This window comes from Tinamus guttatus, unplaced genomic scaffold (assembly GCF_059628265.1).
Source record: "Tinamus guttatus ecotype Peru unplaced genomic scaffold, ASM5962826v1 Tinamus_guttatus_pri_ptg000188l, whole genome shotgun sequence".
Lineage (NCBI taxonomy): Eukaryota > Metazoa > Chordata > Aves > Tinamiformes > Tinamidae > Tinamus > Tinamus guttatus.
Genome location: NW_028288722.1, coordinates 1,312,187 through 1,339,053, shown reverse-complemented (window position 1 = coordinate 1,339,053; position 26,867 = coordinate 1,312,187). Strand labels below are relative to the sequence as shown.

General features: G+C 45.4%; 1 protein-coding gene across 6 annotated transcripts in view; it reads left to right on the top strand.

Annotated features, from left to right (window-relative positions):
• The first annotated feature begins 10,028 nt into the window (after window positions 1-10,028).
• The window catches only part of TNRC6C (trinucleotide repeat containing adaptor 6C), an 89,489-nt gene continuing 72,650 nt past the window's right edge, over window positions 10,029-26,867 (top strand). For all 6 annotated transcript variants that reach the window (XM_088523434.1, XM_088523438.1, XM_088523437.1 and 3 more), the window contains exons 1-3: window positions 10,029-10,343; window positions 26,511-26,610; window positions 26,833-26,854. In XM_088523434.1, coding sequence (XP_088379560.1) covers window positions 26,548-26,610; window positions 26,833-26,854 — 85 coding nt within the window. In that variant the 5' untranslated portion in view covers window positions 10,029-10,343; window positions 26,511-26,547. The remainder of the gene's footprint in view (window positions 10,344-26,510; window positions 26,611-26,832; window positions 26,855-26,867) is intronic.

The window sequence follows — 26,867 nt, the reverse complement described above, 5'->3', positions numbered from 1 at the left end:
GCCTGGCTGGGTGTTAGGAAGCTGCGTGTCAAGCTCTGAGGGTGCAATGATGGGGACTTAAGATCCACGAAAAGGAGAAAAAAACTTAGCCAAGAGACTTAATTCAATCATCTCCAGCACTGCTGGTAAAAGGGGCCCCTCGGAGCCCTCTTTGCCCTCTCCCTGCTCGTCCCTTCTGCAGGGGGGTTGCATCACCTCCCTTCAGGACCCGGGGCAATCGTGTACATGGAAAAGCCATCTAGGATCCGATGTATTTTTAATTGTCCTTGATGTGACACAACCACTGGAAATGAGAGGGGAGCCAGCAGCGCGGCAGGAGAGGTGCTGCTCACGCCTGGCTTTGCAGCTATGGGGAAGAGCAGAGGTGGGAGGAAGGCAGCAGATCTGAGGCCCCCCAGCAGCACTGGCAAGGGAAAACCAGCTGTGCAGGAAGCTGGTTTAAGCTGCCTAAAGCTTTCGTAGCAGCACTAAGTGCCCATGGCGAGGGGCACTCTTGCATTAGAGGCAAGTCCAGGCTGGGAGATGTTCCTAAGCCAGGAGACAAGCAAGGTCAGGTGGTGGGGAGGCTTGGCAAGGTGCCATCACACCATGACATTGCCTCCGCATCCGTTCAAGCATGGAAAATCCTCTGGCGTCTGTCTTGAGCATTTCAGTGCTGTTTTGCAGGCAGAGGGACAGCATGTGCAGGTATTAACCAGGAATCATTGGATGATTTACTTTCATCCTTCCCCTTCTCACTTCATCCTTAAACGCAGTTGCTAAGTTTATTCCCCAATTAGACCAGGGTGATTTTTTTTTTTTAAATTAAAAGGCGTGCTCTTGAAAGAAAACAAGTGAATGTATTGGGTCTTGCTGACTGCAGAGGAAACCTTGTGGTTTTTCTTTCCCTGCTCAGATGTAAAGGTGGAAAGAACATCTCAACCTTGAGCGAGCTCAGCCCTCGCACGTGGCCCAGGGAGCAGAACCGGTCGAGCAAAATCAGCCTGAGCTTGGCCTCCCCTCCGTGTGCAGTGGAAGCTGGAGCAGGAATGTGGTTTTGGCAGACAACCTCGAAAAGTAAATTGCTTGCTCTGTGCACCAAAAAAACATGCTCTTTCTCCTCCAACCACTGCCTCTCTGCAGGGAAACAAGTGGATAAATGAACAAGGAGAGGAGCCTTGCCCGGAGAGCGAAGCACAGTGGGCCAGGGCGCGGGGTCGGGAGCGCTGCGCGGGCTGCGCGGAGAGCAGGCGCGGGAGCCGCGCTAGCACCCCCTGAGCGCGCTCCCTTGGTGCCTGTAAGTAATTTATACATATATATATATATATACACACGTATATATGCACACACCTATTTGTTGCAGGTTGTTTAGAGGCCTCCCTTCCAGCTGGAAGGGTGCAATCCTGCAACACCTTGCACCGACATGGTATATGTGGATTTTGTGGGGTATTTTGCTGGTGCTAGATGTTCCAAAGGGCTGCAGGTAACTGTAAGGGCTACAGAGCATTAAGGAGATAAAAGCTGTGTATATAAACCCAAATAGCCTTTTCGTAGACTCGTGGAATCTTTACAGCTGGAAAAGGCCTTCAAGATCATGGAGCCTAACCGTAAGCTCTTAACACCATGCCTGTCAAACCATGTCCCTAAGTTTTGTTTTCACATGCTTGCCGGGAGCGCCCAGCTCTATTTGCAGATCTGTTTGCAGCCTTGGGGCATTTTGCCATTTCTGCTCTTTCTGCAGGGCCTCCGTGCTGCCCAGGGTGGAGGCATTAGGTCCCTTCCTAAACTGGGATCGAACAAAGCAGAGAGGCTCCGACAGCCTTTCAGGAACACGTGTCATTCGGGGGAAAATTTAATATTTGTTCTAATCTTCTAAAATCTGGGTTAACCCCAGAAACAACACGACAGGAGGAACCACGGAGGGCATCTAACAAAACTGTACCACGTCCCCGTCCTGCCTGAGCGGCCGTGCTGTGACCAAAGCGACGCTCCTTCCTGCTCACATCACCTTTCTGGATTTATCATTTTAATGTTCTCTGGGCCAGTGGGCCCCACAGCCGTAAATTAATTTTTAAAGTAATACAGGTTTTAAAACTTCCATCTGCTTTAATGAGCTTGGGGGAATCCTGTTGTATTAAAAAACAGGCATGCAATTATTTTTCCATCTTGGGTTTCGCCAGCTCCCAGTACCACTCTGCAATGACATCTTCTTTCCCTCTCCAAAGTGTTTTCTGGTGCTAATGTGGCATCGCATCCTGCTGGCGTGTGTTTTGCCTCGCATGGGCAAGGCTGGAGAGGACTTCTCTGAGGACGGAGCGGTATCATTAGCAGGTCCCTCAGCGGCTTCCCAGTCACCTTTCCATTAATCCAGTTCTGCATCACAGAATTACGGAGCGGCTAATGAACAGCTCCAGCGCAGGGAGCCTGGAGGTACCGCATTAACCGGACGTCTCTTTGAACTGCGTGATTTCTGGTGGGAAAACTTCACGGGGAAAAAAAAAAAGAGATTGTGTTTGTTTCCACAGCCTTCTGCGTCTGTTTTTAAATATTTGCTCACAGTAGTTCTGTTTTTTCTTTTTTTTTTTTTATTAGCAATTAGCCTAATAAGCCACCTTTTCATTGCTCTGCACGTAGATTAACCACTTCAGAGAGTACAAAATAAACATTTTGCAATGCATGCATGTATCTTCTGGAAAAGATGAGTAACCCGCTTCCACAGAGACCGAGTCCTCCTAACATCAGGGTTTTGCTCTAATCATTAGTGCCCGTTTTTCTTTTTTTCTTTTTGTATTTCCCTTAAGACGACTTCTTACAGCATTCGTTAACCTGAATTTTTAACACAATTAATTCTTATTTAGCCAGTGCATTCCAAATGATGTTCTTTGTAAGTAGCAAATAAATAGCCTGGGAACATGCAACTTCCCTATTGTACCTGAACGCTTAGAAGATTCATGTCTGCTGAGATCAGTCGGAGCTGAGCAAGCTGAACACATTCCATCTGCTGCATTTAAAAATGAGCATTTAAAAAGGTCGGTCTGTCCTGACTAAGGCACCCTCAAAGAAGGGACCCTCTAGTTTGGGCTGAAACCTCTTTCTGGGCTGGACAGAGTAGACTTGTCCATGGCAGCAGGGCATGGATGGGAAGCCCTCCGATCCCGGACAGCACAATCCCTCCCTACGTGAAGACCATAGAGGAGAACCAACCAGCAAAGTGGAGATGAGGAGTTAACTGGACCTTCTTAAAAATCCTCTTTTACTGCCAATTAAACCTTTGGCTTGAATGAGAGTGTTGCAGAGCCAAAGAGCACTACCAAGACAGCGACGACTTTGGGCCGCCTCTCTTGTCATCCTCTCTTCGTGCAGTTGTCGAAGGAGTCCTCACAGAAGGAAGTCCTTAACGTGTAGGAGAAACCGTGCTCTTCCTCTGCTGCTTTTTTTGCCTAAAGCTTTCCCAAGGGCCAAGTTATTAGTTTGTGTGACTCAGTATCTTTGATGGAGCCATGCTGATTTACACCATTTGATGAGCTGCTCTGATTTTCTCATAGAAATTCACTGTTAGACTGTTAGACTTAACCTGTACTAAACTGTGCAGGAATGATTTATTGTGTACTTCTCATGCAAATGACATTAATAGACTCTGTCATACATAGCAGAAGATGCTGGAAGATTACTAAAAGCTGCTGCACTTAAAATGTTTCAGGAAAAAATAATGGCTTATATTGTATTATCTGAGAAATATATCTGACTATCCTTGAAGGCGAGTACGAGAGGGAGCCATGTGAAGGTTATATTGCAGCACACTGTGCATGAAGCACCTTGTGCCGTTAACAGAAAGCTGCAAGAAATATTTTAAAGAGAGATATATTGCTGACTAGAGCTATATTACAGAGGAGAGAACCACTTTCCTCACCAATCTCATTCAACCCAAATCGTGACCTGGGAGCGTTTGATGACTTCAGGCTCAGACTGCAGAGAAGACACATACCAAAACCAGTCCCGCCTAATTAACTGAGCATATTTACATGTGTAAAACTCTCCTGTAGTCCTCGTAATGACTAATGCATAATTATGCACAGACAAATCCCCACAGTAAACACAAATATTTTTGTTTGCGATTATTTATCTCGGGAGAGTTTAGCAATTTGTCAGGGCTTTGCGGAGCCCCTGTGCTGAGCGTGGCGCGGGCCGCGTGCCCGTGGTTGTGACAGGGGCCACATCGCGCTGGCCGAGGGCATCCCGTGGTCGCTAAATGCGTTTGCACTGAGGAGCATAGATGTGAGTCAAAGTGCTCTGCAGTTTTGTTCTGATTAAACAGAAATACTGTGCTTGTCCCCAAGTTAACAGAGAAAACAGCCTTTGTGTACTGGATCCTCCATCTTGTGTGTTGCCTCCCTCCGACTGCCAGGACGGGAATGTGCCCCGGGCTGCTGAGCTGCCGAATGTTGTTTCTCCACCAAGAAAAGGATTTTGTGGGAGGTTATGTGCCCTGTGCCACATGCGGGCAGCCAAACCGCGTGGCTGCTCGGCCAAGCGGAGCTTCGGGAGGTGGGAAGCAAGGGCTGAGTCCTGAGAGGAACAGGGCATCCCGCACGGCCAGGCCGCTCGGGGCCCTTCACCGAGCGCCAGCACAGACGCAGCAGCTCCCTGTGGTGTCCCAGGACCCTGCTGCAGGAGAGGCAATATGAAACAGATGAGGAAAACCAAACAAAACGAAACCTTTGCAGCCAATCTGGAATGAAGATTTGAGCTGGGACTGAGGGAATCTGCTGGCATGTTGATCCAGGCGCTGTGCATCCTGTGCGGCCAAGTGACTGCTGCGTAGAGCAGAGCAAGAGTATTGCAGGGTATATAAAGGCTTTTTAAAGTCTTCCTGATGGACTGGTGAATCCTCGATTCTTGTCCTTTCATTGTCCGTTGCTTTGCCCCAAGGCCTTTAACAGTGCAGCAGCAGATAAGGACAAATCATCCCCTTGCACCTCCTAGATGCTGGTTGATGTGTGCTTTACACCAGCCGCGGTGTCCCACAGTTTCAGTAGGCCTCTTCATTGGGAAATCCATGGTGCTTTGCTCTTACACAGCAAGTTACAGTTGGTTGAAAACATTTTGGGGGAGGAAGGCACAAGATAGCATTCCCAAGCAAAAATCGTGGCACCGGGTTGGCAGGGAGAGGCAGATTTGAGCCCTTGTGCCTCAAGCTGGTGGCCACGCGCTAGCTCTGCGCCGTGCCTGGATAGTCCCTCTAGGGACCCGTCGCATGTCATCCCTGCGCGCGTGGCTGCCGGACAGAGACCACCTTGTACGGGAGTAGCAATGAGCGAGGGCTTTGGGGGCTTTGCTGCAGTTTCTTTCGCCCCACAGGGATGTCTTCACAGGAGGGCAGTGTCTCCACGAACCTCTTGGGAGGTAGCAGGTTATTGCGCCGACTTCAGAGTGTCTCTGAATCCCCTGCGCCACATCGTCTTAATCCAAGGAGCTAGGCAACCCCTATTGATAAATTCATCACTTAGTCTATGGCTTTCTTCCTAAAATCCTCTTCAGGGAACAATTCTCCTATGTCTGATAGAGTGACTAATTGATAACTTTCTTTAAGAGGACTGCATGATAACTTTCTTTAAAGCAGTATATTATGATCAGTGGCTTTTCAAAGGAGCATGCTGCCCTCTCAGTTCTCACCTTCATTATTTTAATACCTCTGCAAAATGGGTTTCTAATGGATCTATATTGCCATAAAACTTTAGGGGTGGTGGGTGGGTGTCAATAAATTCTTCACGCTCTGACTGACTCCGCTAGCGACAGGCTGCAGTGGGAGCCAGGTCTTGACTCAGGACCTCAGTGTCCACCTTGGTGACCTTCTCTTCCTCTCCTGGTGTCACCTGTCTTGAAAATGTTCTTTGCCACTAATGGGATGGAAGGCAGCAGCCACTGGCCATGGCACGATCAAAGAAAGAAGGAAGTGGATGTTACGACCCGGTGAAAATTCAGGAAGACCTTAGGGAGGTCAAATTATTCCTCTCCTGGTTAACCAGAATATTGGGACAAACTCTTTTAGCATTGGACCCGTCACCCGTAGAACGCGATGTGCTAGAGTGGCAGCTGCATACAGTGGTGTAAAGAAATCCCCCCATGCACCGTGCAGGACAGTGAAGCCACACGTGTGCTGACATGCTGCATCCCTAGCGTTTGAGGTCAGATGTGTCATTTGGAGAGCTCTGCGGCGAAACGGCACCGACGGCTGTTGCCGCTCGTAATGAAAAGGTGTTTGGCTGACGCTGGCTTGTGGAGGAAGTGATGGGGTAGGGGCTGGCCTGAGCACACGGTCCCTTTATTTGCCAGTTCTTTCACTGCTGCTTTGATGCTTGGTGGGATGCTAGAAGATGTTCGTCTTTCTAACGCTTCTCCCAGAAGAATTATTGTCCTCCCGGATTGTTGTTTGGGTGCAGCTGTTAGAATTGTCCATGTCAAAAAGGCCGGACTGGTATTTACAGGAAAAACAGCTTTTTGTGCACTGACTCCAGCTCTGATTTCCTTCAGCCAGAATAAGAGATCTGCAAACAGGTAACGAAAATCAAAAACATCTGAGTTTTGAGAATGCTGTGTATATAATTTCTAAGTGCTTTATATGCATGAGGTTCTGTGTGGGATGAAAATAAAAATCTGAAGGAGTCTCGAAAACAAAAGCCTATTTTTGAAAGGCCTTTTCAACAAAGAAGCCCTGGTTCCTTTTCTTACCCAAACACTTTACCACCTTTGAAGAAAGGTTAACAGTTCATCAGAATGATCAAGCAAAAAGCTCATTACAAAAACAAACAAACAAACAAACAAAATCTACACTATAAGAATTTTTCCTGGTTGCTTAGACCAAAAAAAATCAAAAAAAAAATTACCTTGAAGACCCTGAAGGATAGCTAGAGACATGTAGATGAAGTTCCTTTAGACAGAAAGAAAATTGTAATACCCAGCTTTTAGGCAGGATGCAAGAAGGCACAGAAAACTTATATGCCAAACCTGGGCATCAGAAATGGATCTCATATTGTTAGGGATGCTGTATTTATTTCTCAGGTGACCCGAACAAATTAAATCTACCAGTTAATTGAGGAAACTCATCCTAACTGATTTAGGTGACCTTTCCTTTCCTTTCTGCTTCAGGGTTTTTATTACAGTCTTGGCTTGCTGTTCCCCATGTCAGCTTGCCAGCAGCAACTTAGCAACTTTGGTATTTCTGGTGTTTTGTGCACTTTGCAATGGATTTCTTGCAACATCTGTAGTCGCATGCGGACTCTTTCTGCTCACCTGCCTGCCTTGCTTTGCTTGGCCAAAGTCCTGCCAGCTTTTCCACCCCTTGCACCTTTGGTGAAGCGAGATGCCACCAGCATGGTCTTGTGTTACCTCTGCTTGCACAAAGCCTCTCATTCTCTAAGGAGAAGCTCTGATGTCCTCTGGCTTCATTTTACATTTCACAGCCCTTTACCTATAATTAATAATTGTGAAGGTAAAAACCTGAGTGAGAGAGACCTTTCCTTGGAATCACTGGGGAAAATAGAGGCTTTTCCTGCCTGTGGACCCAGCTCAGTGCCATGCGGGTGGGTCCTGGGCTCTGCCCTCTCTTGAGGGCAGGTTATGCATTTAATGCTAAACAGCTCTTGATAAGGAGCGTAGCTGCTGCGGGCAGGGGCCAGCTTGCTACATGGGCATGTGCCCCTTGCTTGCTCACTGGCCTCAGGACACTCGTGTTCTTGTTCGTGCAGTTTCTGTGCTTGGAGAGCAAGGATGGAAAACACTTTGGTTTTGTTCCTTGCCAGGCAGATTGATGCCCCAGTCTGTCGTGGGATGGACAGGTGAGGAACTGGATGCAGATTTACCCTTCCTGGGCTGGTCTTGTAAACACTCGATTTTTATGCAAAGAGGGGGAACCACCTCAGAGAGTGGAAGGTCTTTCAGACTGCTGCGGTGGTGCTTGCCGGGTTGGACTTGCCCCTCCAGCATCTGTGTTTTTGGAAGGCCCTTCTGCCCCAAGGCCAGTGTGGAGGCTTGGAAGCTCTGCTGGTCCAGGTCGCACCACAAGGCCAGGGAGAGGACATTGGATAGCTGGGAACAACTGTCCCAGTGTTGGGTTCTCCCACCTGGGCATGGTCCCAGCAAGGGGGTAAAGAACAGGATGGTGCCGTTCTGGTGCCATACGGAACCCTTCCTCGGAGCATCACCTTGGAGCGAGAGCACTGGCCAGGGAAGAGGCTGAGGGGCAGGATGTGTTTGGTGACATTCCCACCCCTCTGCCGTCCCCACGTCACGGGTGCAGATTTGCTCCAGGACGGACATTCCAATTGTGCAGGGGGAAAAACCCACATTCTTTAATCATGTTTCCATTTCTTTGTACTGAAGAAGCAAAAGGGGGCATTTAAACCTGATTTTGTACCATTTTGCATGCACATAGCTCACGCGCTGACTTGGAGACGACACTTGATTCCGACTCCAGCAATCTGGTATTTCGGATTCTATCATTTTTGGTCTTCCGCGCGCCAGCACAATATGGGCTCCCTCCAGTGGCCAAGGGACCCACCAGGGCTGCATCCCAGTTGTTTTATTTATTTATTTATTTATTTATTTATTCCTTTATTTATTTATTTATTCCTTATTCCGCCCCTGCCCCGCTCCAGGTGCCGTCCTGTTGGCCAGAACCACGGACATTCCCCCCAGACCACGCGCTTGCTTCCCTGTAGTTTTGTGCTGTTCAACAACAGCTGCGTAGCCATTGGTTTCGTTGAAACAGGGAATTTTTCTGGGTGCAGGCGGCGGTGCGTGGCCTGGCACCCTATGGAAAGCGTATTGTGGATATCTACGTGTGTGTATGTAAATATACACATCCGTGCATATGTGCAAACATGCCAAGGCAGCCGTGCACGCGTATATACACACACATGCATCCGCGTAGCTGCCTATAGCTATGTGCCCACACGGCGCGGGCCGGGCGCGGGCCGTGTCCCGCGGCGGGGGCGCGGGGTGAATGCACCGACCCCGGTGTGCAGGGTGCACATGGCGGGTGTCCCCGTGTCCCCGTGTCCCTGTATCCCTGTATCCCTGTATCCCTGTGTCCCCGTGTCCGTCCCGCCGCTGGAGGGGGGGGGGTCGCGGCGGGCGGGGCCGCAGCGGGAGCGCGCGCTGCCGCCGCCGCCGGGCGGGGGAGGAGGGGGCGTGGCCAAGGAGGGGGGCGTGGCCAGCGGCCTCGCCGCTGGTTGGCCGGCGCCGCCGCGCTCATTTGCATGCGGCAGGGGCGCCTACGTCACGTGGGCGCGCGCGGGGGGCGGTCCCTGCGCGGGGGAGGGGGGCGCGCGCGCTCTCGCGCTGCCCGGCGGGTTCTTGTCAGTGAGCAGCAAAATGGCGGCGGCGGCGGCAGCGCAGCTCCCGGGCGCGGCGGCGGCGAGGCGGAGCGCGGCGGCTGCGCGGCCCTGAGCGCGCGAGCCGAGAGCGAGCGGCGGTGGAAAGAGCGACCGGCCCTGTCCTGCTCCTACCCGCGGCGCCCCGGCCCCGCATCCCGCCGAGGACCCCGCGGGCTCTGCCCACCCCGCCGGGAGCCGCGGAGAGACTGTTGGGTTCCCCCCGCTGCCCCCTGGGGGCTCCCCGCGAGGCGCCGCCGGATCCTCCTCCTCGGCTGCCCTCCCTGCGGCAGCGGCCGCCGGAGCCTCCCGCCGCGCTCCCCGCTCCGCCCGGCAGAGACCGCGAGGCTCCCCCGCCGCGCGGCGCCCCATGAGACTGCGGGTCCCCCGCGCGGCGCCGCGCCCCTGCAGGGGGGGTCCCGCGCGTCCCCCCGGCCCTTTTTAATTTGCACTTTTTACCCCCCGTCTCCTCCGCCCTCGGCGCCGCTCGATGCGGACTGAGCGCCCGCCGGGCCGCGCGCACGGGACCCGCGGCCGGCGGCCTCGCTGCAGCGCGTAGCGCGAGCGGAGCCCCTGGAAACCGGGAGCTTGTTCGGGAATCGGACCTGCCTTTGCTGCACTTCTCCGGGCTGGATAACACTGAAGCTCTTCGCTTTTCTACTTGGATAGTGTTTTCTTGTCGATCTGTTGTTGTTGTGGTTTTATTTTTTTCCCTTCTTCTCCTGTGTGGCAGATTTTTTTTTCCCTTGTGTGCGGGGTAAACAAACGACGACAACAACAAAAAAACTGAATTTTTTGGCCGTGTGAGATTTTTTTTTCGTATTCAGATTCGTGAAATTACGGGTACACTTTAAAAAAAAACATTAAAACAACAAAAAGGAACACGTCAGAAAGACCCCCCCACGCTAGACAAAATACTCGCTTGTTTCCTTACAGCAAGACTGAGACTGAACCGAAAGCTGCCAAAGAGCCCCATAAAGGAAAGACTAAAAGGTAAGAGGGGGTGATGGCCTCCCTGCACCTGGGACAAGCACAAGTTAGGAAGGGAAGAGACCTGCTAAGCCGGTGCAGACCTTTCCCCACGACTCTGAAACAGGATTTGTTTGTTTATTTATTCTTCTTACTATGTCAGTGAAGCAAATTGCACCACGAAATAACTTAAAAATCCATTGTTATCATAGATACACACTTAGCTTTAAGTGAAAATGCTTTAGAATTTGTATTTTTACGTGTATTTTTTTTTCTATTTTCAGTAGTTGTGCAGAATAACTCGCAGGAGTTTTATCTGGGTATGAAGTGTTTCCTTTGGGCTGCAGGCGTTGGAGGTGCTGCTGTTGCAGACACCGCTGTGTGCGTTTGCTTTATGACCTGCATGTGCAAAAGCTGCCGCAGAGAGCGGCGCGAGCGGCCGAGGTGCTGGGAATCGCCCTCCGGAGTGTGGAGCCTTGTCCAGCTCTCTCCTTTTGGCCCAAAGTTCAGGTCTCCAGATCCTTTTCCTGTTCTCCCCTCCTTAATGAGCTTATAGGGAACTACTGTAATTTCCTCCTAGATATCCAGGGAACGGGCTTCTTGCAAAGCCCAGAGTGTCATCCCGAGGTGGGGGAGAACATAATCTGGATTTATACCCTGAACTGCAGCACCGCAAGGGAGGAGAATGGGGAGCGCTCAGCTGTTCACCTCAGAAATCTCAAAACACTGAAATTTATTAATTGTTTGGGCCTTCTTTGTTTATATCACAAGTTGTGTCAAAGGTTAATCTTCTTAATATGTAATTAGTTGAAGGTCCAATTATGGGATTTATTGAACGATATGAATGCATAGATAATGGATGCCTCAATTGGGTTTTTCCCATTTTTCGTTAAATATTATAATGCTGCTGAGCGCACTTGGTGGCTGCTGTAATTTCAGATAAAACTCGAGTGTTTGGTGGCCGTTACATCAATTTGTTCAATTGATAAAACAGCAGCTGTAAATTTAGAAGTTGTTGTGCCCATTTTGTTGCCTATTTTCTCCTCACATGTATACACAAAACCACTTATTTGGACACTAAATTTGACACTAATTTGTACACTAAAATCTGTGTTGGAGGTTGGCCTGGGTAAGGGAGGTGAAGTCCGGTAATGGTGGTGGTTGTTGGGCTGCTCCGTGATGCAGACCTTTAAACCAGGTGGATGCTGGTGGGGCTGCAGGACTCAGCACAGTGCGGATGTGCCTGGATGATGGGCAGCTGTGAATATTCATTCCTGAAGCGATTTTCTTAAAATCTTGGGTTCACCCAAGCCTGGAATTTAAAATGTAATTTCCTCTTGCGTGCAACTCCTTCCTATTTAAGAAAAGGCTGGAAGAGGAGACCCTAGTGCTTCTTCCCAGTGTGTTTTCCAGGGAGGTGGAGGCTTCAGGCATCTGTCACTGCTTTGGTGGTGGGCTTGAAATGCTGAGTTGACAGACCTGTAAACACTGCTGTTTCCCCTCTGTCTCCTGGAACCATTCCCTAAATGTTAAAGTATAAATATCAGTTTGAAAAGCTCCTTTGACCTGTAAGGGACTGCTACTTTAATTGGTAGGACCAGCGTTTCTTGGGGGGTGAGATTAAAAGAGAAGGTGCTATGGATTGGATCAGTTTCTTCTGATTCTACTGAGTCTCGAAAGAAAAATACAGTAAATTGGCTTAATTTAAACTTTTGGAGTGGACCTGAGAGCTTGGGGGGTTGGTAATAGGATGCCTTGGACCTTTTCGCCATTATCTTTTGGTTTTTGGCAGATGCATCATCCTTAGAAGTTATCAGACTGGCACTGAGCATGTGAAGTGAAAATGGTCCCAGTTCCCTCTCGGTGAACGGTTGCTGCCATCAGAAAGTGATGGGTCTGGACTTGGAGGGTAGCTCTGTACCCTTAATGTTTAAGGATGAGGCTAACGGATATTAATGCAAGCTGTATTTTGGACAATATTCTGTGTTTTGGGCAAAATATTTTTTTTCTGATTAAAAAAAAAACTCAGGAAATGGTGCAAACTAGGGTTGTTGTTTGGTACTCTCTTGGATTACAGTATCAACCACTTGGGATTTATTGATGGTTTTTATTCAGCATGCGTGTGGATTCTTATATTGACGGACATAAGTGGTGGCATGTGAATTGCCATAAAGGTTTGGTTTGTGTGTGCACTTATGGAAATTGCAGTCTGTTCTATCTTGCAATTAGTGGTCTGTCACGGGCGTGCGGCGCAAGTCCCGCTTCCCACGCACGTCCTGGCGGGGAGCCTTGCTCTGTGCCAGTGGCATTTGTTCCAGGAGCCCAACCTCGACTTGGCTCAGTGTTAAGAAGCATTTGGTACCTTCAAGGTTTACACTCTTGACCTGGCAGGTCCTTACATCCTTCAAAACCTGTCTGTGGTGCTTGTGATTAGACCCGCGTTCACCTTGTTCATCTCCTTTTTTGGCTATCTCCAAGGCTGTGAGGATGAATGAGAAATCTTCCTCTAGCTCGGGAGGGTCTTTTATTGGTTTATTTAGGCATTTTGCCTTCCAACTAAATAAAAAGCTATGCTTTTGGTGTCATTTGCTCGTGTCTGCAGGAAAAAAGGTAACACCATCCTTTAAAGAAACGCTTTAAGCCCTTCAAAAATAAGCAGATGTAGTTTCTCTTTATGAGAAACAAAATAATTGTTTGGACACAGCAGTGTTTTTAATCCAAAACCTCTGTGCTGGATTGCTCCGAGTTTCCATACCTGGCCCAGCTAGGGAAACAAAGACCAGGGAAGGGCAAAGATTTTGTCAGGGGAAGCTGTGCATTTTTGTAGCCCCTTGAATGTGAACCTTGTAGAAAGGATGCATGCTGATTACTCTAGAAATCTCCTAGTTTTTCTGTATTTCATTCAGAAGTGCCAGGAAATCACATTCATCGTGTGAGGGAATTAGTGCCTGCTGTTCACTCAACCCGAGCTGCAGTTTTACAGCCGGTTCTGATACCGTACGTACCATAGACACCGTTAATGGGAAGCCTGCTACGAAAGTCCAATAGCAGTGTTTTACTTTCAGTTTTAGTGCAACGACTAAAGCGAGGCGGGGTACGTGGGAACGGGTAATATGTTAACTTACATTTATTTCCTCCAAGCAGCTGGCCTTGCCGAGATAAACACGCGCTTTTCCAAATGCTCTTGCCTGGCCCCTTTCCAAAAGTAGCTGGAGGAGGAGGTCAGGGGTGGAGCCATCCTTTGCTTGAGTAAAAAGAGGCTTTCAGCTGGAAAGCATTGCTAGATGCTATCGACTAGAAGTGCATATTTAAAAATAAAACAGCCCTTCCCAGCTAAATGAATTAGTCTGTGCTGATTATTTGTATTTTAGAGCCAGTTACTCTGCTAATTCTGCTTGACGGTAGAGCAGCTTGCATGCGGAATTGGATATTGCTTGTTTAAAAAAAAATTGGTGCTCTCTAGGACTTTGAATGTGAGAACCGATTAAAAATTTATCATCTTTGGTTACAGTGGAGATGTGTAACACGAAAGTGCTATTGTTTTAATTGTTTAAAATGCAGATTACAAGATAATGGTAATACCATTAGAAGGTTTCCCTTTGGCCTAGAAGCTGCAGGTAGGAGCCTGTCAATCCCGTAGTATTAAAGATGAATGATAAGGAAACCTCTTAAATGCCTGTGACGCTGCAGTGTAGCCAATTTAGGATCAGCTGATGCCTTCTAGTGATAATGGCTGGAGGTTTTCAGCTGTATTATGAAGATATCAGCTAGGGCAAATAGTATTTAGAAGAGAAATATACTTTATTGAGTGGGGAGATGATCTAGAAGTGACAGTAAATTGCATTACTAAATGATCTATGTGCTTTGCACAGTCTCTTCACTGGTAAATGCTAGTGGGAAAATGAAAAATGATTATTCCTAATGTATGAAAGCAGAAGAATCAGAGTGTTATTTAATCTTGCTTTAGGAATCTGAACTGGGTATGAAATTTGTGTCTACCAAAAAGCTTGCCTTAGTTTTACATCTTCATTAGCAGATGTGGCCATATGTACGCTTATTTTATCAGAATTTATATGTGGTTAATCCTCACAGTGGATTCTGGTGCATGGTTGTAGCCGTATTTTCTGAAACTTTCCTTGCACAATGCCATCCTTTGGCACTAACATGTCTTAAAATCTCCTGCTCAAAACATAAAAGAAGTCTAAATTTGATTATAATAAGTCTTGTACAGAATGGTTACAGTGCTTTTTAAGACTGCATCAAAGGGCAGTGCTTGCAAAAAAATCCTGCAGTATTTTAAAAGATGCATCTCATCTTTTTTTTTTTTTTTAATGTAACATCTGTCTCCTCATCCAAATGAAAAAGCCTCTTCATGGAGACACCCCGAATTTCACCGAACGACTGCAGAATAACTAGCCGTGTGCAAGCCTCACAGTTCAGAGTGCCAAGCGTCAAAACGTGCCTGGTTGTGGTCTCAGCCCCACCGTGAACCAGCCCTGTAGCTTTTCAGCGCCGAAGCCCCGGCTGCAGTTGTGATTCAAGCCCGTAAAAGCCGAGGAGCCTTGGCGGTAGCGCGCTCTGCTTTCTGGAGCTCTTCCCTGTGGGGTTGCAGCCAGCGATGGCTCGGCGGCGCGAGCGGTTATCTGGGCTGCAGCAGTGATGCTTTATGGCTGGGTGCCCAGATTGTCTAGCTTTGCACACAGCTTTATAGCTTGTCTTTGAGGGCTGTGGAGGTCATTTGTAATAAACAGCGATCTGCAGCTTGCATTTATTTTTTCCTGGGTTTTGAAATGTACATCTATTAGAAAAAAATAGAATCGAAAACCAGAGTCACGTTTATTTAGATTTCAATCGTGAAATTATACTTTCAGAAGCTCATTTATGCGAAACGTTGATGCTTATTTCTTTGTGTTAAAAATTGCTAATATTTATCTCATGGCTTTTTTAATATTTTTTTTTTAGTTGTAAGCACTGAGTTGCTGGAGAATTAGATATTTTACTTGGGAGAAAAATTGACTTGTCAAGTCGATTGGCATCCTTTGTAGTAATTGAGCCCTAGAGAAAAATGTGTTTATGGGTTTCAGCGTAGTTATCCCTCAACTACCAGCCCTTTATAAGGTTCTTCTATAAGAAGATATTCTCCCCCTCCAAAAAAAAATCCTCCCTGAAATAAACAAACTCCCCGGGCTGTGAAGTGTTTGGTGTCTCCCCATGGGCATTTCCCAGTAAGGCAGATCCAGGCCGCTTCTTTCCCTAGCTCCTGGTTAATGGGATCTGTGCCTGTTCTCCCCGCAGGACTTCCCAAAGGGGTGGTGGAGGTGCCTTTGTTTTAATCTTGCTCAGGGAAGATCCAGACTGGCCTTTTTGGTTTTCTCCTGCCTGTTTCATTTTCCTCCTATTCATTTTTCCCTTCCTGTGTCCAGCCTGTACTGTATGTTTTCTACTTGAAGTTTACAGTTTTGCAAGAATTCCTGATGGAAAGAAGAGCTTTTAATTAGGCTTTTTTTTTTTTTTTTTTTTTTTTTTTTTTTTTTTAAAGCGTGTGTCGCTTATGCTGCTTTGGATACCATTTTACGCAGCCAGGATGTATACCGATTGGTTAAACTTTTAGTTCCAGCTGACTCGTGCTTAGCTCTGCCTGGTATTTGGGGGTGTCAGTCTAATTTTCGGCTCTACTCTGATCTTAGGCAGTCAGATCCTTTAGTTTTTTGAGTTCCCAAATGGGTTTATGGCTGGTGTTGCCTTTACTGACACTGGAGGTGCAAGTTTTTGAACAGTAGCTAATTACTGGGAAAGAAAGGAGCATCAGTCCAGTATTTTAATACTAACCATTCCTGCAAAATAGCTGTTCTATGAGAATGCAAAAATGTCAAGTGCACAGATGCCATTTACTTTTTTTTTTTTTTTTTTTTTTTAAACAGAAGGAAAAACAGAAGTGGTTTCTTCTTTACTGAAGAGACACTGCAGTCTTGTGGCAACAGTTGCTGGTAACTCCAGAGAATAAATAGTCATTAAATCAGACAGGCTTTTTTCCTATTGAAATTACAGATAAAGAACCTGGAGGTTTTGACCCCTATGATTTCCGCTATAGGGAGCTCTCTGAGGTAAAGAGTATTTTTAATGAGATAAAAATACAAAGGAAAAGCATAAACAGAAGTGCCTCCAGAGGTTTGGGTTACTGCAGGTGAATCACTGTAATTTAAGGTTAACATAAAACTGGGAAAACAACTGGTCAAACCTCAGGGAGAATTTTTATCTGTGGTTTTGCAGCAATGGCTTCCTCAGTCTAAGTTAACATGTGCTTAAGCATGAGGATGTTAATTAGAAGTAATAATAAAACATCCATTTTAATTTAGAGATTGAATAGTTTTACAAGAGATGAAGGAACTTGCTATTTACCAAACCAATTTGTTTGTTTTCACACCTGAAAACCTGCCTGCTGAGTGATGGCTTTGACGTGACTTGTAATATATTTGAATGACCTGTACATAAGTCCAGAAAAACAGCTCAGTAGATGATGATTTGTGTGAGATGGAGTTAAACTCTTCTAATACCGTAGGCATAGCCCAAGTTTGTCTTTTACTGCCTGCCTGCATAATAAATATGTTATATCTCTGCAAATCTTAACCTGTTCATCTCCTTAGGATGTTGTGGCTGCACCTTTGTAAGCAAAGACTGCTGTAACATCCTTTTTTTTTATGATTCTGCAAAAACTTGCTGTTAGAAATAACCCACTGGTGTAAGAGTGTTGGTCATATCTCTTCCTAAAGCTCCTGATAACTTTCCTCCTTGTGAAGCAGTTTGGTTTCTTTGCTTATTATTAATTGGCATAAAATATGAAGAGGTACTTGCTTATCTTTTAAAGACTTCTTAAAAAATACAAAAATAAAGGAGCATCGTGTTCCTATATGGAAGGAGAAGAGCCTGGTAGTCGCAATCTAGATGCTATTTAATGTTTTCTAGTACGATCATCATAAAACTTGCTGCTATGCATATGTGTGCATACAGGGAGAGAGGCTCTGAATAGGATATTTCACATTTAACTGCCATTATAGGGGACTTAGAGGAGCTGGGTGAATGCGTAAGTTTTACAGTGTCTGTAATGGTTTTTTCTAATCAAGCTTTTTGAAATCCTTTACTTCTGGAAAGAATAATCCATGTTAAATAAGTCTCTTTGGGCATCAACAATGCATTATCCGGCGATGTCAGTCTTTATGCTGTGTTATCACATTTGTGCATGGTAATTAAATAGAGCAGTGCTTATATTTTTAGATCATTACATAATGTTCTGTTAAAAACAACTCTAATTTTGCCTTGTATTCATGAAGATGAAGTGTTCTTCACAAATTTTAGATGAAATATTACAGCAACAAAGCCATGCTTTTGAAGCAAATAACAGCTTGTCAGATAGCATCTATTGTAACCGAATGATGCTGCGACAAGCTGATAGTCCAGCTGCATTGAAGCTGCAATTCCCCTGTCCCTCTGTCAGTATCCAGGCAAGCAAGAAGGGATCTTTATGGAATTCTATCTGCATCTACTGATCAGCTAATGCACTTAAAGACCTTTTGACAACACTTCTGAGGGTTTTTGTCCCCTCCCCTGGGGCTTTTCATGGAATAACTGAAAGCCTAACATAGTTATTGCTATGATTGACTTGACCATAAATTGATTTCCAAAATGGTGTTGACTGCAACTGGTTTTCCTGTCCTAGAAGGTCATTTATGGCCATCTCCTTTCCCTGTCTTCTCCTTCAGCTGTTACATAATTGGTTGTTAGATTTATTACTGGTAATCCAGCTGGTATCCATGTCCTTTTCCTGCATAAAGTGAGACTGAGGAATAGAGAAGTTTGAAACTTCAGGTATGTAGTGGAAATCCGGGTTACCTTTGCAGCTATAGAGAGGTCACCTTTTAAATTTTGGCAGATTTGCCAAGACAAAAGTGCTGTCTTGGGCCTCCTGTGTCCTTGGGTTTTGGACGATACACTCAGCACTGTTTTGAACTTTGTGGTTTTGGTTTTCAGCCCATTGGGGTTAGGTGCAGAATGGTACAGATACGTACAAATTATATGATTTCAACTACATTGCTGTATGAATTTTCAAAACAACATCGCAAATGTAGATACGGCAGAACAAAATCAAATTGCTTCAAAATTTTTTTTCTGTGTTGAATGGAATGGATGTGGCACAATATTTTGATTTTTGTACTAGGGATATATAAAAAGTGTGCATAACAGATTGTTTTCTTGGCTTATCCTTAAGCTTTCATATACTTGCAGTGCATATTTTAGAGTGCACTTATTAGTCCATAGCATGTTTTGTCATGAACCAATATTCTTCCTTTTGCCTGCTCGAATTTGGTGTTAACCTCCTGTTGAGAGTTGCAGGACCCCTGACATTTTATTGTGACTCTTGATTAGCTCACCAGGGTTCCTGCTAAGAATTCTTCTTTCATTCACTTGATAAATTGAATTCCTTCTTCACAGGGGCTTTAAATAGAACGGCATTTGGAAAACTTTAAAGACAGCAACTCCAATAGTCAATGAGCTCACCCACCAAATTAAAAAATGCAGGAGGAGGGTGCTCAGTGGTCCTGCTGGCGGAGCTTAGTTTCGAGCCCTACGGCGTGATGGGGAACAGCGTGATTTTTCTCACTCTAGAGACACATCCTTCCTGTGAAGCCCCCGTCCTCGTGCTCTCTGCTGCAGGTCCCTCTCTGGCAGCGTGTGGTGCCCTGGCGGCTCAGCTGCCTTTGGGCCTCCCTGTCACTTGTGTCCCCTCAGGTGCCACGTGAGGGCTGCGCCTGGTGCTGCAGTGAGCTGCCGCGGACGCGATGCCCCAGGGATCGGCTCTTGCGGCCTCCTGCCACACGGCTGCGGGTCGCTTTTACAACCGTAAAAAAAATCAGTTTGGAAGAGACGTGAGGAGGCCCTGTGAGCCGGGCAGATCTGTAGTGGAGTGGCACGTGCAGGAGCCCTGGTGTGTCTGCGCCCGCTTGATGTTACTGCTGGAATTGCTTGGTGCAGTTTCCCTGGCTGTTGGTAGGAGCGAGGGAAATGCAGGGAATGCACAAGCGTTTTTCTTCAGGGAGTCTTACCGAAACAAGAAGTTCTTTCCTTCCACACCTCACCTTCCAAGGCTTTTTAATCCCACTGGAGCTGGTTCATGGGTCTGGCGACGGATGGGTGAGCCTGGGCTGTGGCTGCTCTGAGCTGGGTACCTCTCACTCCAGATGTTCGTCATGTCCATCAAGCACAAGCCATGTTCTTCAAGCTAAGCTTAGTCCGAGCCAGAAACTTGTCCTAAGGCTGCGTCTGTTTCTGGGTCAGTTTGTGAACGCTCTCTAGTTGAACAACTTGCTTTGGGGGCTTTGCCTGTGTTGGGATGTGGGTACCAAAATAGCAAACATCAGTCCTTGGTGGTACCCAGCGAGGGACAAAAGAGATTGCAAAGCTGAAGCTGAAACCCTACATGTGGATATCTAGGCCAAGTGTTTGCCTTTGCTTAGTGTGTCCCAGGGAGACTGGGGGAAAGCTCTGACCCAGGTGCTCTATCAACAGCTAATAAATATTGTCAGGCCTGGGAGGGAGGCAGGGCAAGGTCAAGGGACTAAATCTAGTTATATTTGCTGCTGTGTGGCTTAATTTTCCCTATTTGCTGCAGGATGGGAGTCGCTGCTCCTAGCATGTTCCCTGTTCTTTTGATTTGATCTCTCTGGGTGTGAGTAGAAAGCCTTTAGTTTTGTCTTTTTACTTGGTCCTTAGCCCGAGTTGTGAGTGCCTGATGCAGTGCATGGCATGGGGCCTGTTGGGGTGTTCTTAGCAGACCAAGGAAATAAATTCTGGTGTGGTTTATGCTTGTAGCCCTCATGTTGGTGAGGGGCTTGTGTGCAGCACTCCAGCTCACATTTGGCTTTCCCTTCTGACTCCATGTCTCATCCTGGAAATACAAGGATGATCAGGGACCTGGAACATCTGCCCTATGAGGAGAGGCTGAGGGAGCTGGGCCTGTTCAGCTGGAGAAGAGAAGGTTAAGGGGACCTGAGCAGTGTCTAGAAGTACCTCAAGGGAGGCCGTGAGGAGGATGGTGCTGGCCTCTTTTCACTGCTGGCCACCGACAGAACTAGAGGAAATGGCCACAAACTGAAACACCAAAAGTTCCACAGGAACTTCAGGAAAAAATTCTTGCCAGTGAGGGTGACAGAGCACTGGAACAGGCTGCCCAGAGAGGTTGTGGAGTCTCCTTCTCTGGAGATCTTCAAACCCGCTTGGACGCAGTCCTGTGCCACGTGCTCTAGGTGACCCTGCATGTGCAGAGGGGTTGGACTAGATGATCTCTAGAGGTCCCTTCCAACCTTGAGCATTCTGTGATTCTATGATTCTGTGAAATAGCCAGGCACTATGGACAGCAACACCTCGTGCTAAGGCAACCTCTCTGGGTGACAGCAGGCGCGGGCGCTCTAGGCTCCTCTACAGGAGGGCATTAATTTGGATCAGTTCGTGTGTAACCAGACGATCGGCCTCAGCTCGGAGCATCAGCAGATGCTTTTGCTTCACATCATGGAGCAGTTCTGGAGTGCGTCAGCTCTGCTCCTTTCGGTGAAGCTTAGCTGGGTGTCCACGCGTGCTTTCCCTGGGCCGGGAGGTATTCAGTGCATGGGGGCAGACTAGAGCTAGTCCCAGGTAGTAAAATCTCCTGAAATGAGGAGAGGGCAGTTCTCAGGTGCTCTAGATAGCTCCGAGGAGCGCTGACAGTTTTGCGTTACAGATCCATGGGCATAGACATAACGTGTCTACGGAGCTGTTCCCGCTGCGGGAAGTCGCAGTGCTTAACTGGCTGTCCCGTAACTAGCCCAGAGAGAGTGAGCGAAAGGAGGTCTGTGGCACAAAAACAAAACCCCAAACCCTGCAAATGTGGAGATTGGGTCAAGGCTTAAATATAGGCTCTTCGGAAATTCTAGAAGGCTGCCCTACAGCTTTGGGTATCCAAATTTGGGTATTTGTAAGGACTTTTTCTGTTCAGGAGTTTGTCCCAGTTCTAGTGTCTATTTAATTAGCTATTAGAGGCTAAATCAAGTTCTGATCTCCTGTCTGAAAAAAAAAAAACTCCTTGCATTGAATGAAAGTTACTATTCAGTCTGCTTTATTTTTATTCTAGTGTAATTTGCTTCATTATGTCATGATAAATAAGCTTAAAATTGTTTTCCCAATATGTGTCTATATAGTAGGGTCGCAGTGAGTTAACCCTGGGTAGGCTAGAGAGAGTTTAGGTTTTGAAGTAAATAGTATTTGGCATTTTCCTCTCTGCACTGTCACTATTTAATTGCTATTTAGCTAATAATGCAGAGTGTCGCTGTTAGAGGTCCCAGGTGCTGTGGAAGATGCAGCCTTTAGATTGCGTGTGTAAAACAGGTTTTCTTTTTTTCTTCTCATGAAATTTCTGTTCTACAGATTGAAAGTTAGGGTTATTAGTTTAGTCTTCTGGACAACCTGAAGTCTCCCTGTAGTTTCAATAAGAATTGTAATTGAGTCTTTTCTTCTTCACATCCCGCTCACAACTAAGGCTGTAGTGTTTCTTGTGTCTCTTCAAGCTGCAGCTGTATTTTGCCCCTGTGCAGTTTCAGGAGGGAATTAAGTTGTCTGTGCTGCGATTTGAAGAAGACCTGGAAAGGAGTGTGTAGTTCAGTCTAACTCCTCAGTTACCAGCACCTGTGGAGGAGGCTCTGGAGAGCATCATAGATGTGAAGACCTCAGTACCCTGTTTAAAAAAAAAAAAAAGGCATATATATGTGTGCATATATTTATATATACACACGTGTGTTTACTACGCGTAGTTGTAGTAGAGCAGCATCAAGAGCTCTAGTAGTGTTCTGTTTCTGTGAAGAATTCTGTGTTTAAGTTTCAGACCCGTAATCGGTGGTGGTGGATCAACTCTGGAGGCTTCAGAGAAAGGGACAAGTGCCCTGGCGGGGCAAGTTACATATTGGTGCTGAGACATGCAGGGAAGGGTCATAATTCGACAGTTAGAAACCCGCAAGTGTGAGATTATCCATTATAAAATGAGGTCAAACAAAACTAGCTAAGAACTGCATCAAGCCTCGTTCATGCCTTCCTGTAGGGACAATTTTTGCACCCAAATTCAAAATTACAGGTTTATTTTTCAAGCCATGTGATCCCTGCTATTCATGTAATCCTTCCATAAATGTATCTTGCCCACAATAAAATATCTGAGGTTTTTTCTCTCGTTGATTCCTTTTGAGAGGTGTTTACTTCCCAAATGGCCTCTGATTTCCACTCCAGTTTTCCTTGTGTCCAGGAGTCAATTTGAACTTGTCTGAGGGTTACTTGATAATAAAACCCCTTTCTTCGGGTATTTGTCCTCTTCTCTCCCATTGTGCTCATTAGGTGAAGCCAAACCTCAGCAGTTTTGTGGGTTTTTTTCCAACAGCTTCTGCTCGTTTGAGCTCTGATCCTTCTTGTTGCCATGTTCTAGAGTCTTTTTAGTTGCTCTGCTGTGGATGTTGGATGCATGCAGTTATTCCTGCCAAAACGTGGGACCCTGCCTGCTTTCTTACAAAATTATGCTACTTTTTCATATTACCTTTTGAGTTAAGCAGCGTTAAGGATGAACGGAAATCAGAGCAATGCGTTACCACCTGATGACTTGACGTTTTTGGAAGCTTAAGTGCGCACTTTTTTCCAGCAGTGAAGTTATTAATAAATATCCTGAGTGCTGCTGGCCATGTGGCATCCTGCAGCAAAATCCACTGGTTCTCCTTGTCCTGTTGGAAAGAGAAGTGCTGACTATGCTTGTTTGGCAGCCACCTCGCTGCTGTTTCATTTAGGTTATGTTCCATCCCCTGTTCTTAGAAAACAGGGAACCGTGTTCTTACTAAGAAGTTTCACACATTGCCTGGAAAGCGAATAAATAACTTTTGTTACCTCATCTCTCTTCCTTTATAAACATGCATCTGACGGTTCCCTAAGAAAAACAGGCTAATTTGATGTAGCTTTTGTTGACAAATCCTTATTTCCTTACCCATCTTTATTTATTCATAATTATATGTATGATGTTTTAGTCTTACGTTTTAGTGTCGTATTTTAGTCTCACTCTTTCAATGCCCCTCATTAACTGGTGTTTTGGAGACCTTAGGCGCTGTTTCTGCTGCTCTCTTATAGCCGTCCTTGTTTATTCAACCTAATCTTTGTTTCTCATTGGAGGTGATTGGAGAGGTTGTAATTAAGGACCAGTCTGAGTCTTGATTAGTGACTGAGCCTGGATATTGAAAAGGAAAAAAAAAAGCTGGAAAGCTGATACTTCCCGATGTCGCTCAAACTCTGCCTTCCGGCGCTGTTTATTTTAGAAGCATCTCAGCAGATCCAGAAGACAAAATTAGTAGCTAGGTGCAGGGTTTTGCTTTATCCATCCTAGCAGTCCTGAAATCAAGGGCTGCTCTTGCCTTGCTGTTACTGTTGCCCCTGCTGCGGTAGGGAATCTCCGTTCACACTTGGTTTCCTGGTAATTTCCAAGAAAAAACACCTTTCTTCTGTTTCCCGTGCGACTGTATTTTCCAGTTGTCTGAGTAAATTGAAGCCGCCTTTCCAGCGTTCACTGCTCCCCAGTTGTTCATTTTTTCCCTTCTACCTTCCAAAGGACTGGAAACACCCGGGATTTATGGATGCTGCCCTCGGCTGCTTTTCACCTTTTCTCAACCAGCTCTTCCTTACCATTTGGAATCAGATCTTGAAGCATCTCTTGAAGAGTAATTTTCTTCATTTCTATCTAAGAAATGCTGCCAGATTTTTGACAATTTGGTAGAAGGTCTGTTGCTATTCCTTGCCCATGGCTCTCTCTACCCTCTCTTATCACAAGCTGTCTGTATAATAAAGAGCTGGCTCTGTGCTTGCAGAAAGCCTGGTCCGTGTGCTTTGGTCGCCTTTGGGCATTTACTGTCACTTTCTTACAGTTTTAGTTCATCTTTTTGACAAAAACCACGTATGTTCAAAAGCGCAGCATGCGCAGGGCTGGCAAGTCCAAACCTGAGTAATACTTGAGCAAATATAGGTAATGTGTAGGATTTATGTCAGTAACACCAGCTTTTACAACTAACTAGGGAGGATTTGCCAGTGCAAAGCAGGGTGTGAAAATTTAAGGTGCAAAAGCTATTCCAGAATAAATTTCTCGCTGGGTTAAACTGGCCAGAAGATATCCACAGACCGAGCCCGAGCATGCTGCTCTTCAAGAGGTATTCCAGACAATTTCCATATGTAAATAAACGCTTGGCATCTTAAATATACACAAATGAAATTCATTAGGCTGCAAGGTTTGGAGCTGGGCCACGCGGAGGGGCGCGAGGGAGCCGTGGCCGTGTCTGGCGCTCGGCTCCCGCAGGAGGCCGTGGGCTAAAACACAGTCTGGGCAATAACTTTGCCTGGACTCCCACAAATAGACTCCATTGGAAGGTGGTTTAAGAATCCGATATTCCCCCAAGGCTAATTGAGATATTCTGCATGGAATTCCACATCAGCGCTAAGTCCATATACCAGCTGGGGCTGCAAATGGGAAAGGGATCAAATGTCTGATATCAACTAGGAAAAAAAAAATGATGTTTTAACTTAGTTTAGTAAATAAAATCCGCTTGGATTTCTTCCTTTTTATGGGGGTTATTAAACCTTTGTGTAATAGGCATCCCTTTCCCTTTGAGGTCTCAGGTTGTCCTGAGCCTGACACACATTTCATCTTGCTTCTCCATTCATAGTCTCCTACTTGAAAGATCATGTTGTTTTAGGCTTGGATTTAATAAACTAATTGCAATCTTTAAAAGCAGTATCAGATCCTACAGATCAGATACTGAACTCCTTGTTCCCTACTTGTAAAAATGCTCAATGTTTTTTGACTTCAAGTCTTGTTTATATGGAATAGGCAAACCCATACAAATACATTTGAGACATTCCTGTTTTAAATCTTGAGCTCTGTATTCAGATTTTTTTAACATATTTCCTGCAAAAGAGATTAAATTGTCAGTCAAGAAGCAAAACTACAAGACATGTCTTTACCATAACTTAAACTTAATATAACAATATTTTTATTGTTTTCCTTTTGTTTTGCTCCTAGATGACTAATTTGTGCCTGTAAGTGACAGCAAGAGTCCCCATCTAAGGGGCCATTTGGAGCTTTATTTCTATTTTAAGCATATTTAAAGCACATGTATTCAGAAGTGTCATTATGTAAATCAGTGTTGAGAATTGAATTCCATTAAAAATTATAGTATCATTTCCGGAGTTAATTTGAGGCCATTTTAAACTCAGAAATGAAATTAAAAAAAAAAAAAAAAACAGGTTTTCCACTAGGAGTGGCACTTCTACCTCTTGCGTTGTAATTGATATGATAATATGGTAATAAAATACATTGTATTTTTAATGGAGCAAAATGTTTGCTGTTCTTTGATTTGGGCAATCCTTTGATACGGTGTATTACCTGCATAAGGGATGAAATAACATCCACCGTGCGTGTGAAAACTTGGGAAGCAAAGCAGCTGTGGAGGGTGGGAAGGCTGGAAGTAGAGGAGTCGCAGAGGAAGGAGGCAGGGGCAGCGAGGAACGGCCCTGGTATCAAAACCAAGGCGTAACAAGTTGGAAGTTTTCTTCATGATTTGAAGAAAAAAATGGCAAATAAAGCAAGTTTTAAATTCTGTTCTATTAAAAGGGATTTAAATGTAACTTGTATTTTGGGATGCCTGTAATTCCATTACTTTTTTTAAGATTTAGCTAGAGGAAACTGAAGAAATATCTCACTTTGCACTGATTTTAAACAACAAATAAAACTAATTGTTTTAGAACAACTTCTTAATTAGCTGCTTAAATTTTAACCAAGATCTCATTGGAAAACATACCTGATAAAACATACCAATTTTAAACAGCACTTTTGAGTGTTTGGGGACAGAGATTCTCAATAAATTCCACCACATCACTTTTAAATTTGCATTCCTTACTATTTCATTTGTCACTGGTTTCAATTTTGGGACTTTTTTTTTTTTTTAATCTTCTTATTACAGCTTTTGATAACACCTTTTTTTTTTTTTTACCGATGAGAGTTAGAAAGCTGGTGATGTTTGTGTGGATTATTTGCCTTCCTGGAGAAGCTTTATTTTGCTGAAAAAAACCCTCTTTCAAATCTTTTATTTTTATCAGGGAGAAAGAACAAGAAACACAAGAAGAGGAACATTTGATGGAAGAAAAGAAAAAGAAAAAGCAGGAAGAAAAGAAAAAGAAGGAAGGTGCTCAGAAAAAGGTTTGCTTATGTTACTGTTTCTGATAATGTATATCTACCATATGTAGCCATTTTTACATGCATAACACATGGAGTTAAAAAAAAATCTTAAATGCTTAACAGAAACTGCATCCAAATAATGCATACGCATTTTCTACAAAAAAAAACTAATTGTAACTGCAGGTTGATAGCTATCACTTTGAATTTTGTTAAGTAATTGATTTCTTTTGTTTATTTTTTCAGGCTGCTGAACAAAAAACCAAAGGTAAGTTACCACT